Source organism: Mus pahari, chromosome 1 (assembly GCF_900095145.1).
Source record: "Mus pahari chromosome 1, PAHARI_EIJ_v1.1, whole genome shotgun sequence".
Taxonomy (NCBI): Eukaryota; Metazoa; Chordata; class Mammalia; order Rodentia; family Muridae; genus Mus; species Mus pahari.
Window position 1 is genome coordinate 157,950,366 of NC_034590.1, and position 17,205 is coordinate 157,967,570.

The 17,205-nt window shown below is 47.3% G+C and overlaps 1 protein-coding gene across 3 annotated transcripts in view; it reads left to right on the forward strand.

Annotated features, from left to right (window-relative positions):
* Positions 1 to 17,205, forward strand: part of Wbp1l (WW domain binding protein 1 like) — a 57,465-nt gene continuing 40,260 nt past the window's right edge. Inside the window, exons 1-2 of one of the 3 annotated variants that reach the window (XM_021194921.1) lie at positions 1 to 182; positions 7,168 to 7,215. In XM_021194921.1, the coding sequence (XP_021050580.1) occupies positions 93 to 182; positions 7,168 to 7,215 (138 nt within the window). In that variant the 5' untranslated portion in view covers positions 1 to 92. The remainder of the gene's footprint in view (positions 183 to 7,167; positions 7,216 to 17,205) is intronic. The other 2 variants (XM_021194926.1, XM_021194915.1) reach the window with 2 other exon arrangements.

The following is a 17,205-nucleotide window of genomic DNA, read 5'->3' on the forward strand; positions in this document are numbered from 1 at the left end:
CAGGAAAAGAAGGGAAGAAGGAAGCAGAGGGAAGAAGAGAGGGAGGAGGAGGGGTGGCGGCGCCGTGGCGGAGGAGCAGGAGCAGGAGGGGGATGGAGAGGAGAAGGCTCCTGGGTGGCATGGCGCTCCTGCTCCTCCAGGCGCTGCCCAGCCCCCTGTCAGTGAGGGCTGAGCCCCCGCAGGTAAGGGGAGGGCGTCTGGGCTAGCTTGGGGGTCTGGGGCGGTCGAGGCCTGGTTGGAGGGGGGGGGTCTCAAAGAGGTTTGTTTGCAAAGAGTTGAGTGTTTTCGGGAGGGAAGCCCATAGCTAACGTGGACAGGGTGAAGGGTGGGGGTGTTGATGTTTAGCTGAGGGACACCTGTGACGAGTTGGATGTCAAGAAGATGGTAGAGGCAATGGTGCCAGGCGACTTGAGGGTCCTTTGAGAGGGTAGGTATGGTCGGTGCTCTGGAGGACTCTTCCCGGAGATGGCCGCACACTGGCGCCCGTGGGCCTTATTTCTGCTCCGCAGTAGAGTCGCGAGCCAGAGACTGTGTGCACACCAGGGTGTGCTGGGATCCCAGGTTACTGCACTGGCCCCAGAGGGAGGAGGGCTCAGCAGGGCATTTATTTCAGGCTGGACAAAGGAAAAGTTCTGAGGGCACCCTGGCTCTTCTTTTTAACGCTGTAAGGCATAGCACGTTGGTGGGCTGTTGCTGGAGGCGAGGTTCTCGGGAGGTCGGAGGGATGAAGTAGGAACCCCTGAGGAGGAGGGGGGCACATTTGAGCTGAGAGAAGACCATGCTGGCAGGCTAGCTGTCCTGGGAAGAAGTCTCTGGTGCTGATCCGAGCCAGCTCAGGGCTTTTGAGCAGAGGGTGGTTCCGATGCCAATATCTGCAGCAAGTGGAGCACCCTAGCTTTTCTTGCTGGGTGGCTTGCTCTTCCTGAGTCCAGGCGGAGATGCCTGCTTATGCTGATTCTAGCTTGGGCTGGCGTTTCGAAACCCTAATTGAAGCGTTACTCTTGGTGCCAGATTGGGTGGGGTGCTGTAGGGGGAATCACCCCTCCCCTGTTAAACCTGGCAAAGCTTCTATGGTTTTTGGTTTCTTCCCTTTCTTCCCATCATTGTCTGCTTTTCACAGGCACAGGCAGCACAGGGACAGCCTGTGCTGCTTAACACGTCACATCCCGCTGAAGAGCAGAAATTGTTAGCAGAATTCTTACCTTTCCCCTTAGAGCTCAAGGGCAGCCCTTTCACATACGTATCTTATTTTTTTTCCTGAGTATCCTCTTCCTGAAGCAAAACAAGAAAAAACCCAAAACCCCAAAATAATTCAGTTTTGTTTTGTTTGAGACAGGAGCTTGCAATGTAGGTCAGGCAGGGCTTGAACTCTTGATCCTCTTCCTTCAGCCACCCAAGCTCTGTGATTTGATAGATTTTTCAAGGGAGCTGAAAGTCACAGAACACCACCAACAGTTCTAAAGTGAATCACTGTGGCGTTCTGTGTTGTGCAACCACCACGCTATCTACTTCCAAAACAGTTGAATCATCCCCAAGAATGGTCCCTATTAACCAGTTACTGCCTGTTTCCACCCCTCCCACATGCCTCCCCCACCCCCAGCCCTTGACATCCACTAGTCTGCATTGTATCTGTGGATTTACCTGTTCTGCACATCCTATGTAATGGAATGCTGTAGTATGTGTGGCGTCTTTCACCTTCCACCATGTTTTCAAGGTTCATCCACATTGTGACAGAATGATATTCCCCTTAATGTATATACTACAATTGTTTATCAGCTTATCTGTTGCTGTATCTTTTTTTCTTTTTTCCTTTTCCTTTTTTTTTTTTTTTTTTTTGTTTTTTTGTTTTTGTTTTTCAAGTCAGGGTTTCTCTGTATAGCCCTGGTTGACCTGGAACTCACTCTGTAGACCAGGCTGGCCTTGAACTTAAAAATCTGACTGCTTCTGCCTCCTAAATTCTAGGATTAAAGGTGTGTACCACCACTGCCTGGCTCTGTTACTATATCTTAACAGGGCGTGGGTGAGGGGAGATACATTATCTGGGAGATAATATGTGAATGAGCGAATTTGTTTTATGATCTTTTCACGTATTCCTTCCTAGGGATGAAGCCCTTTAGTGTTTGACTTTGTTTAGGTTCTTTGTTTTCTTAGTCAAAACCGTAAGCTGCCAGGAGAGATACATTGTCTCCTTGAGAAGTTGCAGCTCTCAGGACTGGTAAGGTTAAGCCTAGGTATGGACGGAATAGAATACAGAATAATGAAGTTGCTTTTCTGTTTCTGTGGATGTCTCTGAGGGTTGTTCCCTGTAGCCCTTCAATCACCTGGTTAGGTGACTTGATTTAGGAGTGTGGAGCCTTTGGAGGTGGGCTGGTTGTTAGTAGGAACCAGATCCACTTTTTTAAGGAAAAGCATTGGAAAACAGTCCTGCGGTCAGGGGGTGGTGGTGGGGTCTTCAGTGTAAGGCTCTACTTACAGCCCATCAATCTCAGACTGTTTTCTCGCCGCAGTTCTGGTACTTCCAGTGCCTGGTTTGGGGACAGGGTAGCTTTTGTACTTTGTTCTGTTTGGTTGGGTGCTAGCGCTAGCACTGTCCACTGCTGTTGTCTGGTTACATACAGTTCCTGCACAGAGGGACAGTTTCCGTTCCGAGCTGCCTGCCCACTCCTCCCTGGCCTCTCCCTACGTCATCCTGACACCCTTTACACTCTCCTGACACCCCTTGCCCTTCGAGTCCTCTGGTCCAATCAATCATACCAGATAGCTGTGGTGAAATTTGTGTTTTGTTTTTTAACCTTTGGAATAGAAGTGGCAATATAATTATTAACTTTGAATCTACCACAGCTTGGTCAATTTCGGGCATTTCGTTGGGGTTTTGGTCTGTACAGATCAGAAAGGGAACAGATGCAGGGAAATCTGTCAGGGAACAGCCGCAGGTCTTTATTTCTTTAGTGACCAGGTCACTCGGGTGGCTCCTTGATGTCCGTGTAGAGAGGGCTGCGGGCACCTCATTGGGTCTCCCTCCCTGAAATGGACCTGTCAAATACCATCTTTTTTCTGTGTATTTTTTTGCAGGGGTTAGCAGGGTAAGGCCACAACCACTGGGCCACCTGGTAGGGATCTGTTTTGGAGGAAGGGGGAGTGAGGGGTGCAGTTTAGACAGGGTCTTGTTAGCCATAGCCCTGGTTGGAACGCAATATATTGACCAGGCTGGTCTTGAACTCCCTGTGACCCTCCTGCCTCAGTTTGTGAATGCTGGGTCTACAGGTATATACCACTGTGCACATTTATTATTATACATGCACATTTAATATTATATATATTTAATATATAATATTCATGGATTATTTATTTATTTATTTATTTATAGGCGGCTTTTCCTCTGACCAGCACTTCATTGAACAGTCGTCTCTTGCCATGTAGACCAGGAAAGTTCTTTCGCCTAGGGACCCCTATAGATAGGAACGTCTGTGTAACTCTCTCACAGGGCATTGTGACTCAACAAATGGGGTTCCTTGAATCTGAAAAGCATGAAAAAGCTTCGGTTTGCAAACAGGAAGGCCTTGGCATTTGTTTCCTCCAGTTAATTTATGCTTGAGATAACACTGCTTTGCTTTCTTCCTGGTGTGATGTAGATCCAACCGGAGTACCTGACTGTGTTGGTAAGAATAGGCTTTTAGTACAAATGTCTGTGTCCAAAAGGTGATCCAGCCAGTGGTCTGGCCCAACCTAAAGATGCCATCCATAGCGTTTTCTATGTCAGCTTCAGCACTGAGTTTGATTGGGCCCCTGCTTTTCTCACCACACCCCTCAGTCTCATAGCTTCCCTTCTGTGTTTCAGGTTTTAGTTTAGAACCACTTCTCCATTCCCAGGATGCACACTCCGGACGCTCGAGTCTCCACCTCTGATTAGTAGGATGCAGGAAGTACCACATGCCAGGGTCCATCCTCCACACCTCTCTCTCTCGTGTTAGTTTGAGGCTGGGTCTCAGGTAGTCCAAGTCTTGAACTTGCTGTATAGTCAAGGATAACTTTGAACTTCTGATCATTATAAATAGTATTTCAGGGTCATCACTATCATAACTTCTTGTAGTATAGTAGGGCTGTGTGGCTTACAGAATCTAGCCCCCATTTCCTGGTTTTCTTAGACTGGTATTCCCAAGTGAGCATTTTATCGAAAATTGTTTCCCAAGTTCCTGTATTTCTCCTTTCTGTTGGTATTCAGTTTAATGGGCATTTCTGGACCCTGGCAGGTTCTGGGAACCGTCAAAGGTGGAACAGAATCCCTTACCTCAAGGACCTGAGAATGGGGGCAGGGTAATAGACATGAATTATAACCCAGAGGGATTGTTCTGAAGTGGAGGTACAGACCTAGGAAGAGGGAGCATTTGACTGCTAGGGAGCCAGGGGAGTTTCATGGATACATAGGCATTTGGACAGCTGTGAAGTTCGCTGTACAGGAGGGGACTTGGGTCAGAAGTGGACCGGGAGGGAAACTGGACAGTGACTGTGGGTGATGGAGGGGTGGTTTATGAGGATGCTTTAGTGTAGGTGTGTACAGAGTCAGAATGTACAGCCAGCAGGACAGGGAGGCCATCAGGGTACAGGGTGGGGATGCTCTTCTGTTGTCTAAGGCTGTGTTGTCCAGAAGCACTCTGTGTTGTTGACGGTGACTTCTGCCTGAGTCGGGCAGCTCAATGGCTGCTCACACCTGTGCCTGTCAGCCCTTGGATTTTTGGCTAAGATAACAGAGAAACGGAATTTTTATTTTTATTTTTATTTTATTTTGGTTTTTCAAGACAGGGTTTCTCCGTGTAGCCCTGGCTGTCCTGGAACTCTCACTTTGTAGACCAGGCTGGCCCCAAACTCAGAAATCTGCCTGCCTCTGCTGGGATTAAAGGTGTGTGCCACCACTGCCTGGCTTTAATTTTTTTTTTTTTTTAAATATTTATTTTGTGTATGTGAGTACATGTTTGCTGTCTTCAGACACACCAGAAGAGGACATCAGATCCCATTACAGATGGTTGTGAGCCACCATGTGGTTGCTGGGAATTGAACTCAGGACCTTCAGAAGAGCAGTCAGTGCTCTTAACCTCTGAGCCTTCTCTCCAGCCCTGAATCTTAATTTTTATATATCATTTTTATCATGATATTTTCACACCTTTTAAAACGTCCACAAAATACAAAGCCAGCCTGGTTTACATCACAAATTTCAGGACAGCCAAGGCTGTCTTAAAAACAACAAAAGCCTTCTATAAATTGTCTATTTTCACAAGGCCACAGAATCATGTAGCCAAATTACTCCTACTTTCTAACATTTTAGAATATTTCATCACCCTCAAAAGGAAGCCCAAAAGAATTAGTGGTCTTGCCCCATCCCACTTCTCTCCCACCAGCCCTCAGTGACTACCAGTCGTACTGTGTCTCTGGATTTGCCTGCTCTGCACATTTTATATCAAGTGCAGATTCTGACTGGCATGTCTTACTGAACGTAATGTCTTTATGGTTGCCCTGTGTTGTAACATGTATCAGTTCTCTGTGTGTGTGTGTGTGTGTGTGTGTGTGTGTGTGTGTGTGTGGTGTATGTGTGTGGTGTATGTGTGTGGTGCATACATGTGAGTATATCAGTCTTGTGCCCATGCACACCTGTGTGGGACCCAGAGCCAGGCTGTCATCCCATCTTCAGTCTACCGAGCTGAAGCTTGCCGTGACAGTGCTCACTGGACAACAAGCTCTTGGGACTTGCCTATCTCCTCCGGCTTGTGCCGGCCTGGTAGGCTCACGCTTTGCCCAGTATATCGTATTGGTGCTTGGAGTTCTGACTCAGGTCCTCCTGGCTACAGAAAAGTATTCTTCCTCAGTGAGCCATCTCCTAGGCCCCATATTTATCCATTTATCAACCATTTATCATTTGGGCTGTTTCTGCCTTGAAACTAGCGGGGGTAATGTTTCTGGGAATAGCGGTAGAGAGACATGTCTGTATTAAGTGCAGTGTTTCGGTTTTCTCCCACATTTATTCATTTATGGTGTGCGTGCACATACACATGTGGGGGTGTGCATAGGCAGAGTGGTGTGGAGGTCGGAAGATGGACGACCCGCAGATGTCGTCTCATGAGTGACTCCCGATCGTTGGGCTCAGTGGTGCGAGTCTTCACCCACTGAGCCTTCTTGGTGCCCAGTGACTTTTTTTTCTTTTTTTGATTGAGGGTCTCACTTTGTGGCTAAGATACTTGCAGTTCATGACAGTCCTCCTGCCTCAGTCTCTCCAGTGCTGGGGGTACAAACTGCACTGGCTTATGTTTTCAGTTCTATGTAGACACCTAACTACTCGGTCAGTTGGTAACTCTGGATTAACTTTTCAAGAAGCAGCCAGACTGCTTTCCAGAGTGGTATGCTGTTCACTTTACACCGAATGTACAAAAATGTAAATAAAAAAATCCGTGTAGTTAATTGACTACATAATGGGCAGTGAGGGTGTGATAGCACCCGCTGTGTGGGTTTGGTACAACCCAAAACTACGGTAAGGTCATGGGGTCATGGGCTGCTTGGGCAGGCCGTCTTGAGTTCCAAATATGACACTATTGAGTGAGTTATTTAATTTCTTGTGTCTCAGTTTATTCATCTTCAAAATGAGAAGAACTTTAGCATAAAAATACAACATAGAGAAGACTTCCAGAATACGCTTAGGGGTTAAACAAAATAATCACCACTGTTATTCTTGGTGGTCCTTGGAGAGCGTTGTGTTTGCACATTAGTGGCAAGTGTCTTGAGGGACTGAAGTCTGGAGTTTCACTTGACTTGCTGGAGTCTACAGTTATCTGTGTAGACCGCTGTTCATGGTGAGTCTGAGTTTAAAACGGATTCACAGTTCAGGGTCATTCAGCCTCCTCCAGAGGCTGTTTGTCAGTGTCTGGAGATGTGTTGAGAGTGTAGCTGCCATGCCACGTTTGAAACCCAGGAGTGCCCCGGCTTTTCCACTCAGGGTAGCCTCAAGATCAGGGATGGTCTGGCCTGAGGTAGGAAGCCCTCTGCTTTCCAACATCTGCTGTTTGCAGAATTTGAGGTCAGGCCAAGAGGAGCAGCGTGTGGATTGCATGACTACAGACAGGTTTTGCTGACTTACCAAGTTGTTTGTTCATTTTGTGCATGCGTGCCTGCATGCTCACACAGGTGCACTTGAGAAGTCAGAAGACAGTGGGACTGGTTCGGGCCTACCAGGTGAGTCGACCTTCCCAACCTGCCGGAGTTTTAAATGGGGCAGTTTAAAGCGATAATGTACTCCCAGTCGGTGCCCTCAGCGACGACCTTCACCAGTCAGCCTTGTTTTGTCAGCCAGCATCAAACACTCACAACTGTCTCTGGTTTCTGCTTCAGTGAACAGTTGATGCCCCCACCCCACCCCCTCACTCACCCAGTCTTGAACTTTTCTTCTGTCTTGCTTTGATCTACCTTTGTGGTTTCGGTTCCAGACCATAATTTGGTTTCACCCCAGTGAAAGCCTGGTGGCCAGTTACTTCCTTCTTAGTGTCCTCCATGGTCCCATAACCAAGGTGAAACTGGGTCGTGTTTTTACAACTTTTTCCTTTCCAAGGCTTGTCTTGTCTTTGGCCATAGGATCGCTGGTTTGTTCTCACGCACATTTCGCCTGTGGAAACCTTTGCGTGGTCTTGGCTTCTGTTTCACGGGAGGCCAGATCTCCTGGGTTTAGACTTAAGTCTAATGGCAAGCCTGCGGTCAGGCCTGAGGATGCAGCTGGCCTGTGTTTGGAACCTGCAGGCAAGTGTTTATAGGTACTCTGGACACCCTGGATAGCTTTGAGTTCAGAATTCCAACTGCTCTCTGAGTGTCTGGCCACCCGTACCCGAGAGGACGTCTCCATTGCCTGCCTGCGTTCTTAGCACGAATTTGGAGAGCCTGCAACCTGCCTTTTCCATCTTGTGTAACACTGGGGCCTGACTCGGTTTATCAGGTTGACAGGAACTGTGGTAGCTGAGGACCTGCAGCTTGGCTGTACGGTGCTTTTCTGTTCCACTAGGTGGAGCTGAGTCTGGCCTGAACCGTACGTGGGGTGTGGGAATCACAGATAAATCCAGAACACTGCAACTTGGGAGGTCGAGACGAGACAGGGGAAGAGAGTGGGGCATGGTGGCGCACACCTTTAATCCCAGCACTCGGGAGGCAGAGGCAGGCGGATTTCTGAGTTCAAGGCCAGCCTGGACTACAAAGTGAGTTCCAGGACANGGAGGCAGAGGCAGGCGGATTTCTGAGTTCAAGGCCAGCCTGGACTACAAAGTGAGTTCCAGGACAGCCAGGGCTATACAGAGAAATCCTGTCTCAAAAAAAAAAAAAAAAAAAAAGCGTGGGGGGTGGGGGTGGGGGAGAATCCATCTATTCCGTTGAGCCCTGTGGCTGTTGAGCCGCTTTTGGGTATTCCTAATGTGGTGATTAAAGTAGGTCACCTTCTCAGACAGCCAGTCCTGCAGGGAGTAGGGTTTGGGGACTCTGGTTACTCGGTGACATTCTCTGCTTAGTTTTGTTTACTTTTGGTTTTCTTCTTGTCCGTACTACACTTTCTTCTGCGGGAAAATAGATGAGTGAGGTGTGCGTGGCGTGCATGGTTTTGTTTTGAGACAAGGTCTCACTGTGTATCCCTGCCTGTCCTGGATCTCGCTGTGTAGAGACCAGGTTGGTATCATCAGACTCGAGAGATCCACCTGCCTCTGTCTCCTGAATGATAGGATTAAAAGTGTATGCCACTACTCCAGGCCAGCATGGTGAGCTCTCCTTGTCGGTGCCACAGCTGGTTTGATTCAGAAACGAGGGAATTTTATAGACTTGAACTTTCACAAGTTGTTTTGGAAAAGGTGAAAATAGAGTGTAAGCCAGCACAAGAATCTTGTGGTTTGGAAGGGTGGGTCCCAGAATAAAGTTACAAAAACATGTCTATTTTGATTTTCAAATACCCAGCAAGAAGCGTCTTGTGTTGTAACTCTCTTATTCCAGGCTCTTTCAGCTGGAAGCCGGTGGTCCTGGAGAAAGTGATCACACTGTGTACATTACTACCCAGTGAAAGGATTCACACTGTGTACATTACTACCCAGTGAAAGGGATCACACTGTGTACATTACTACCCAGTGAAAGGGGTCACACTGTGTACATTGCTACCCAGTGAAAGGGATCACACTGTGTGCATTACTACCCAGTGAAAGGGATCACACTGTGTGCATTACTACCCAGTGAAAGGGATCACACTGTGTGCATTACTACCCAGTGAAAGGGATCNGTGCATTACTACCCAGTGAAAGGGATCACACTGTGTGCATTACTACCCAGTGAAAGGGATCACACTGTGTGCATTACTACCCAGTGAAAGGGATCGCACTGTGTGCATTACTACCCAGTGAAAGGGATCAGACTGTGTACATTACTACCCAGTGAAAGGGATGACACTGTACATTACTACCCAGTAGTTTTGGGGCGCCATCCTCCAGATTATCTTGTTCATCTAAAATTTTTGTTTGTTTTGAGTCAAAGTCTCTCTCTACATAGCTCTGGTTGTCCTGGAACTCATTATGTAGACCAGGCTGGCCTAGAATTTAAAGAGATCCACCTGCCTCTGCCTCTCAGGCGCTGGGATTAAAGGCGAGAGTCACACATTGTCTGCCATTGTTATGAGCCCGTGCTGTTTTGTGGAATTAAAACCATCAATATAAGAAGAAAAGGTCTCTCAAAGCTCAGAGGGAAGCATTGAGTGCTCCCCAGGGGGAGTAAGGAGGATGGCAGCCATAGCCGACTTCCCTCAAGTTCCACTGGCAGTCTGACTAAATGCTGACCACAGAGGACGTGAAGCTCACTGATCAGCTCTGTGTGGTTTATATGAGACCACAGCTACCCTGTGGCTTTCTGCACCAGGACTCAGGGCCACTGTAGTTCTTTGGCACTGGAATATAGAGTTCACTTGGGTGAGTAGGACCCAGCCTGTCTGCTCCTTTCTCGTCTGTGAGTGTACAGATCATCTTGCTGTCCTTCCTGGTGGTGGGAACAGAAAACCCGTAGCCGCCCACCTTGGCATAGGCCGGCTGCCCTCCCCTAACTCTCTGAGTTTTGAGAGACCTTTTTCCTTAGACCGATGATTTTAACTCCACAAAATAGCACATGCTCATAACAATGGCAGACAATGCAGGAATCTTATTTAAAGCAGCAATGGCAGAAGAGCTTGGTTTGGCATCTGTCTGGTGCCCTTTCTGCCTCTGCTACACATTGATAGACTTGCATAGGAAGAAAGGAAGGGTCAGGGACAGCCTTGCTAAGGGAGCAAGAAGGGGGCATTAGTGACTTAGCTGTGGTAGTAGAAGCCAACCTCACACTTTTTTCACATATAAAATAATTTTATGTAACCAAGTTAGTGGTGTGGTTGGGGATCCAAACTCTGGTCTTCCTGCTTACAGAGCATGTGCTTGACCCACTGAGCCATCTCTCCAGCCTTCTAGTCTCTTAAAATGCCTGTATCCTGTTGCTTCATCTGACCACCCTACAGAGTAACATGTTTCTTACTATGTTTTTGGATTCTTGGACACAGAATTGAGAACAGTAGGGCTAGCTATATGACACTTTAAAATGTGGGGTGTGGGGCCACATTGCTCTCCAAGTGTCTATTGTCTCGCTGTCTATTTATATTGCCACCAGCAGGGTGTACATGGGCACATGTGTAGGAGAAAGGCCCACTTCTTCACCTGTTTCTTCCATGTGCCCCTGGGGACAAGCCTCTGACCCCCAGTGCTGGCAGCTTGGGGCAGTTTCAGTCAGCTTCCTCAGAAGCCTGCCCTATCTTGTTTGCGTAGCTCCAGCCTCCTTCCTGTCTGCAGTTCACAATTCCCATGAACAAGGACCAGGGTCACTCAAGGACAGCAAGCTTGTAGTCGAAGGCTAGACAAGCTGGCCTAGGTGCTAAGGAAGTGGTTTGCGGTCCTTGGATGGTGTGAGACAGGTAGTGGGAAGAGAGTGGAGGCTGGCTCCAGTTGCCACAAGCCTGTCACGTGTCCGTGTGTTCCCCTCCCTCCAGTATGCCAGCAAGGCCCTCTCTGACCCTCTCTCTTTTTCCCTCCTTCCCCTTCTTCCTTCAGAGTTTCACTCTTGGCCCAGGCTGGTCTCAAACTTGAAACGATCCTGCAGCCTCAACCTTCCAAGTTCTGGGATTATAGGCATGAGCCACCTTGCCCGGCTCCAGGCATGTGTGTGTGAGTGCGTGCGTGTGTGTGTGTACATGTGTGCGTGTATATGTTCATCAGAGATGTGGGGACACTTGCCCATTGCTAAGATAGCAAAGCAGCTCTTCCTTCCGTGGAACTTTGAGCTACTTAACTTGGTTTCCTCGTCTATAAAATGGGATAATACGCATGTTGCTTATAGTTACATCAGGAGCTCTTGCCACACAGTAAATGAGCAGTGTTAGCTTTCCTTTGGGTTTGGACCCAGGAGTTGTTCATTTCAGTGGAGTACTTGGGGGTGGGGTGGGGTAGGGAGGTTGTCTCTGTGAGCATCAGGACCAGTAGAGTAAGGATCCACAAGAGGCAGGGTAGTTCAGTGCAGCATGACCCAGTAGCCGGTGTGGATTCAAACCTGGGGAGTCTGAGCCCAAGTAGTTTATTTCAGGCATACGTAAGCACAGTGATGCAGTGGGGACTTTCCTGATGATAATTAACTCAGTTCCACGTGCATGGTAAGGCTTAAGACATGACTACATCGGAACTCTTGGACCTGTGACATCTCCCATAAAGATGGATTCTATAGATTGACTACATGTGACACCTTCTATGAGATAGGTTCTATAGATGGACAAGGTCACGCACGGTCAGGGTCAGTTGGGGCCCCACAAGTACTGCAAAGGTCACCAGGCTATTAACCCACTCCCAGCCTCTGGGCTGCTAACAGGTTGTATTATATGGAAGGGACAACTGTGTGGACCTCAGTGAGCACCTTCCACAGTGGAGGGATTAAGAACGTTTGGTTAACTCCAAGTCCCCAAGGCCGGTGTCTCAGGTTCATATCCCACGAGAAGTGTTTCCCAGCATTCGTCTGCTTGCTTTATTTATATCTTAGAGACAGGGTCTTCCTGTACAGCCTAGGCTGGCCTGGAACTTGCTCTGTATCGCAGGTTGATCTCTGCAGTCCTGCCTCAGCATCCTGTGTTCTGGAGTTACAGGTATGCACCGCACAGCTGGCTCACAGCCATTTGTTTTCTAATGATAAAAGGGGAATTCTTTATATTCTTAGGCCTGACAAGCTATACCTCACACCACTGGCACAGTATATGCAATTCTTTCTTGTACTTGGAAACTTTCTTGAATGGAGAGAAGAATACCAGGTCACCCCAGTGGGGACGGGCACCATGTGACAGGAGGGAGCATGCTCTGTCGTCCAGTTTGGCTGTAGTGCTGAACCGTGTGACCCTGTCAGCTCTCGACTTGTGCTCTGTTATACAGAGGTGAGGGGGGGCTGTCTCTGAAGAACGGCTTTGTTAAGATGTCATTCATAGACTGTGAATCTATCCTTTTCAGGGATGTGATTTTGTGGTTTTCAGTATATTTTAAAAATGACTTTATTTTTTGTTTTATGTACAAATAGCTAGCACAGTCTCTTTCATTGAGTGGATGTCTTAACTGATAACTCAATGATGCCTGTGTCCTTTGGGCACTGATAGGAACATTGCCAGTATGTATGCAGTTTGTGTTTTTTCTCTCTCTCCCTCTCTCCCTCCCTCTCTCTCCCTCCCCTCCTCCCTTCCTGTGTGTGTCTCCCTGTTTGTATCTGTCTGTCTGTCTGTCTGTCTATCTGGGGTCTTACAGTGTAGCCTTGACTGGTCCAAAACTCAGTATGTAGACCAGGCTGATCTTGAACTCATTGAGATCCACCTACTTCTGCCTCAGAAAGAATGCTGGGATCACAGGCTTGCAACTACCACTCCCAGCTACTATTTAATTTAAAATTATATATATTTATTCTTTGAGAACTTCATACTCAAATACAGTATCAACTCCCATTTTTCCCTCTCAATACCCTGATACCCTGCGATTTATTTTGTATTCACCAGCTGATTGTTGTTAGAACTGTTTTGAGCAGCACTGTAATAAATATTGCTATATAAGTGTTTATGTAGCCGGGTGTGGTGGTGCACGCCTTTAATCCCAGCGCTCGGGAGCCAGAGGCAGGCGGATTTCTGAGTTCGAGGCCAGCCTGGTCTATAGAGTGAGTTCCAGGACAGTCAGGACTACACAGAGAAACCCTGTCTTGAAAAAACAAACAAAAAAAAAGTGTTTATGTAAATTCTCAAAGCTCCCAGCATATAATCTGAGTTGCTGGGTCTTATGTTGTTGAGGTAACTATGTTTAACTTTTGAGAGCTGGACAGACCGCTTGTGAAACAGCTGCATCTCTCCACACCCCGAGCAGCTGGTAGAGCAGAGCGAACGAACGTGGGGGTTCTTCTGTTTTGTTTTGCTTTACCATGGCAGAGAGGGTATGGCAGTGTCTCGGTGTGGTTTTGATTTACATTTTCCCAGTGATTAGTGGTGTTGACTTTTGCTGTTTTGGTTGACTGGGGCGCTGGAGCTAGGTCTCTACATTTTTATTTTCCCAGTGCTGAGAATCAAACCTAGGCTGTCTCACACGCTGGGCAAGCGTCTGCCATGGCCTTTTTCATGTTCTTAATTTGAGTCTTTTGGAGGAAAATTTCCAGTCTTTTGCCATCTTAAGGTTCTTTATCTGACAGAGGGACGATGGGTTTTTTGTTGTTGTTGTTTGTTCGTTTTTGTTTTTTTGATGACAGGGTCTCACTGTGTAGCCCTGGCTGTCCTGGAATTCACTCCGTAGACCAGGCCTCCCTTGAACTTGCACAGATCCACCTGCCTCTGCCTCTGCCTCTGCCTCCTGAATTCTGGAATTAAAGGTGAGTATCTCTGCCCGGAAAAACAACTGTTTTTTTAGAAAGATAAGAACTTTGTACTCTGTATAGCCATTGTACCCCTCCCATCCTATGAAATGGACAGTCATTCATTCATGTTGTCGGAGAGGATCTTGGATGTGAGATTTTAAGAGCTAGGAGTAACAATTGTATTACAAAATTGAGCCTGTAGTAAGAATTTTTCAGTTCTCATGCAGTAATGACTTCGAACTTTTGAATCCTATGGGTATCAAAAATGTTCCTCTAATTTCAGTTTGTCTGTTTCGTGTTTGTTTTGTTTTGAGACAGGGTCTCACTCTGTGGGCTAGAACTCCAGAGAGCTCAGTGCTTAGACCTCTCAGGTACTGACTGGGATCGAAGGTGTGCACCTCTCTGCCCGCAGTGGCTCAGTTTGACCTAAGCAGCTCTAGGAGTATTTTAACCCTAGCGAGCTCTCCCCTCCTCCTAAACACCTCGCTTGTTATTTCCTTTGCCGCAGACACCTTTGCCCACCCTTTGCTTACCCTATGGTGTGAACAATTAACTCTGGGCTTCCCCTTCCATTGCTGGTGTGGAAAGGATTTCCTGTAGAACCAGACCCTTATCTGAGATTTCACAACTGTTCAGAGAGATGTGGGACGCTGAAGAGAACCCTGGCAGAAGCTTTCCCCATCTTTGTGTCGTACCTCTTGGCCTCTTGTCTGCCTAACCATGCCTGCCTTCACGGTACCATGTTGGACATTTCCCAGTATGGGAGCCATATGGGCCGTGCTGCTGAGAGACAGATGGGACAGAGAGACAGCAGAGATGATAATTCTACTGTGAGCACACGTTCAGAAGGGGCTGTCGGGGACCGTGTCCCCCTCTCTCTTTTCTTTAGATTTATTTATTTATTTTATTTTATTTTATTTTTTTTAAAGATTTATTTATTTTATGTTATTACACTGTTACTTTTTTCAAACATGCCAGAAGAGGGCATCTGTACTCATTACAGATGGTTGTGAGCCACCATGTGGTTGCTGGGAATTGAACTAAGGACCTCTGGCAGAGCAGTCAGCACTCTTAACCGCTGAGCCATCTCTCCAGCCCCCTAGATTTATTTATTCTTACTTAATGTGTATGAGTATTTGCCTGAATCTATGTTAGTATACCAAGTGTGTGCCTCGTGCCTGCAAAGGCATAAAGAAGGGGTCAGATACTCACACGGTTGTGAGCCACCATGTGTGGTTGCTAGAAATTGGAACCAGGTCCCCTGGAAGGACAGTCAGTGCTCTTTCCCTGTTGTTGGTGTGTGTGTTCTGTGTGTGAATGTGCAGGCACACTCGTGCATGTGGAGGCCAGAGGACAGTTTTCAGCAGTCAGTTCCTTCCTTCCAGCGTGGATTCCATGGATTCAACTTAGGCTGTCAGGCTCATGCAGTGAGCTGTAGCTGCTGACCCGTCTCATTGGTCCACAGTTCTTGATTTTGGCTGGACTCAAAAGTAGATGCTCTCAAAGTGAGGCTAACCTGCACCTCTTGGAGTTCAGTTTCTGGCATCTTTCTTTCCCTTGTTCTCTTAGCTGCACACTGAGCGTATCCTGTTTCCTCACCCTTAGTTTCTTTAGTACATTCATTCTCCAGAGAAGCGCGGTGGTGTTAGCATCGTAGGACACAGGAGTCACAAGATTCTTGTCTTAGTTAGGGTTTCACTGCTATGAACAGACACCATGACCAAGGCAAGTCTTATAAAAGACAGTTAATTGGGGCTGGCTTACAGGTTCAGAGGTTCAGCCCATTATCATCAAGGCAGGACCATGGCAGAGCCCAGGCAGGCGTGGTGCAGGAGGATCTGAGAGTTCTACATCTTGAAGGCTGCCAGCGGAATACTGATTTCCAGGCAGCTAGGATGAGGCTCTTAAAGCCCACGCCCACAGTGCTACACCTAGTCTAACAAGGTCACATCTACTCCAACTGGGCCACACCTCCCAAGAGTGCCACTCCCTGGCCTGAGCATATACAAATCACAACGCTGGATCCTAGACTTTGGTTGTGGGCCTCGTACCTTCTTTGCTTAAGGGCTTTCTGACAGTATATTGGTAGGTAGGTATCACTTCTAGAAAGGATAAAGTTTGCAGATTCTGCTAGCTCTCTTGGCCTCAGACGATGGAGCATGGCCATATATGTCAGTTCAGGAGTACCCAGCTCCCCCTAATCAAGTTGAGAACACTCAGATCCTATTTCACAATGCATTGCCAGATTCCACTTTGTGTCTCTAGTTCCCTGTGAGCTATAACAGGAGTGTTTCTTACTTAGCCCCAAGTGCACTTGGCTGGGTCAAGATAGCCTGCTTCATGGAAAGGGGTTGTTTGGACCACACCACACTTCCACACTTCACCCAGAGCATCACTAGCAGCTTGTATGTAGGCACTTCTCATCCCAAGTGTGAAGTTCAGGGCTGGAGAGGTGTCTGATGGTTCAGAGCATTCGCTGCTCTTGGAGAGGACCTGGGTTCATTTTTAGCACACATACGGTTGCTCACAACCATCCATAACTTCAGTTCCAGGGGATCTGATGTCCTCCAATCACCTCCCTGGGCCCTAGGCACAAATATTACATACATACATACATACATACATACATACATGTAGAAACACTCATACACACCTAATAAACAAATTAGTTAATTTTTAGCTATGAAGATGAAGTTCATATTCAGTCTCTACTTAGTTCCTGACAGCCAGCATCTGGGAAGGAAGTGCCCAGTGTTGTCCTGATGCAGGCTCACACAGGCTCTTAACTCATCAATCACAGCAATGCTAGCCTGGAAGCTGATAGACATGAGCAGGCCCAGAGCAGTTAGCTGGTCCAGGCTCACGAGTCTGTGCTGCAGTGGCTACCATCATGAAGTGAATGTCAGAACTTGACAGAGTCTAAAAGGCAAGTCTACTGGACATCAGCCATTAGAGTTTAATCAGGAGACCTCGGTCCCTTTGATCACTATCCTGGACATTTTCAGACCTCCTTCTGGCAAATGGGGAGAGTAATATCCTGAAATGGACATGAAAATGACTTAGAAATTTTGACTCTTTTGAGTTGATTTTCTCCATTTTTTTGACTTGCTTGAGTTCTTGGTAGGGACCCATGATTGCTGGGTGTGTCTCTCGGGGGCACTGTTTTGAGCACAGCGACCTTGGAAGAGTTTTTGTTTCTTTTTTTTTATTTTTTATTTTATTTTTTTGGTTTTTTCGAGACAGGGTTTTTCTGTGTAGCCCTGGCTGTCCTGGAACTCA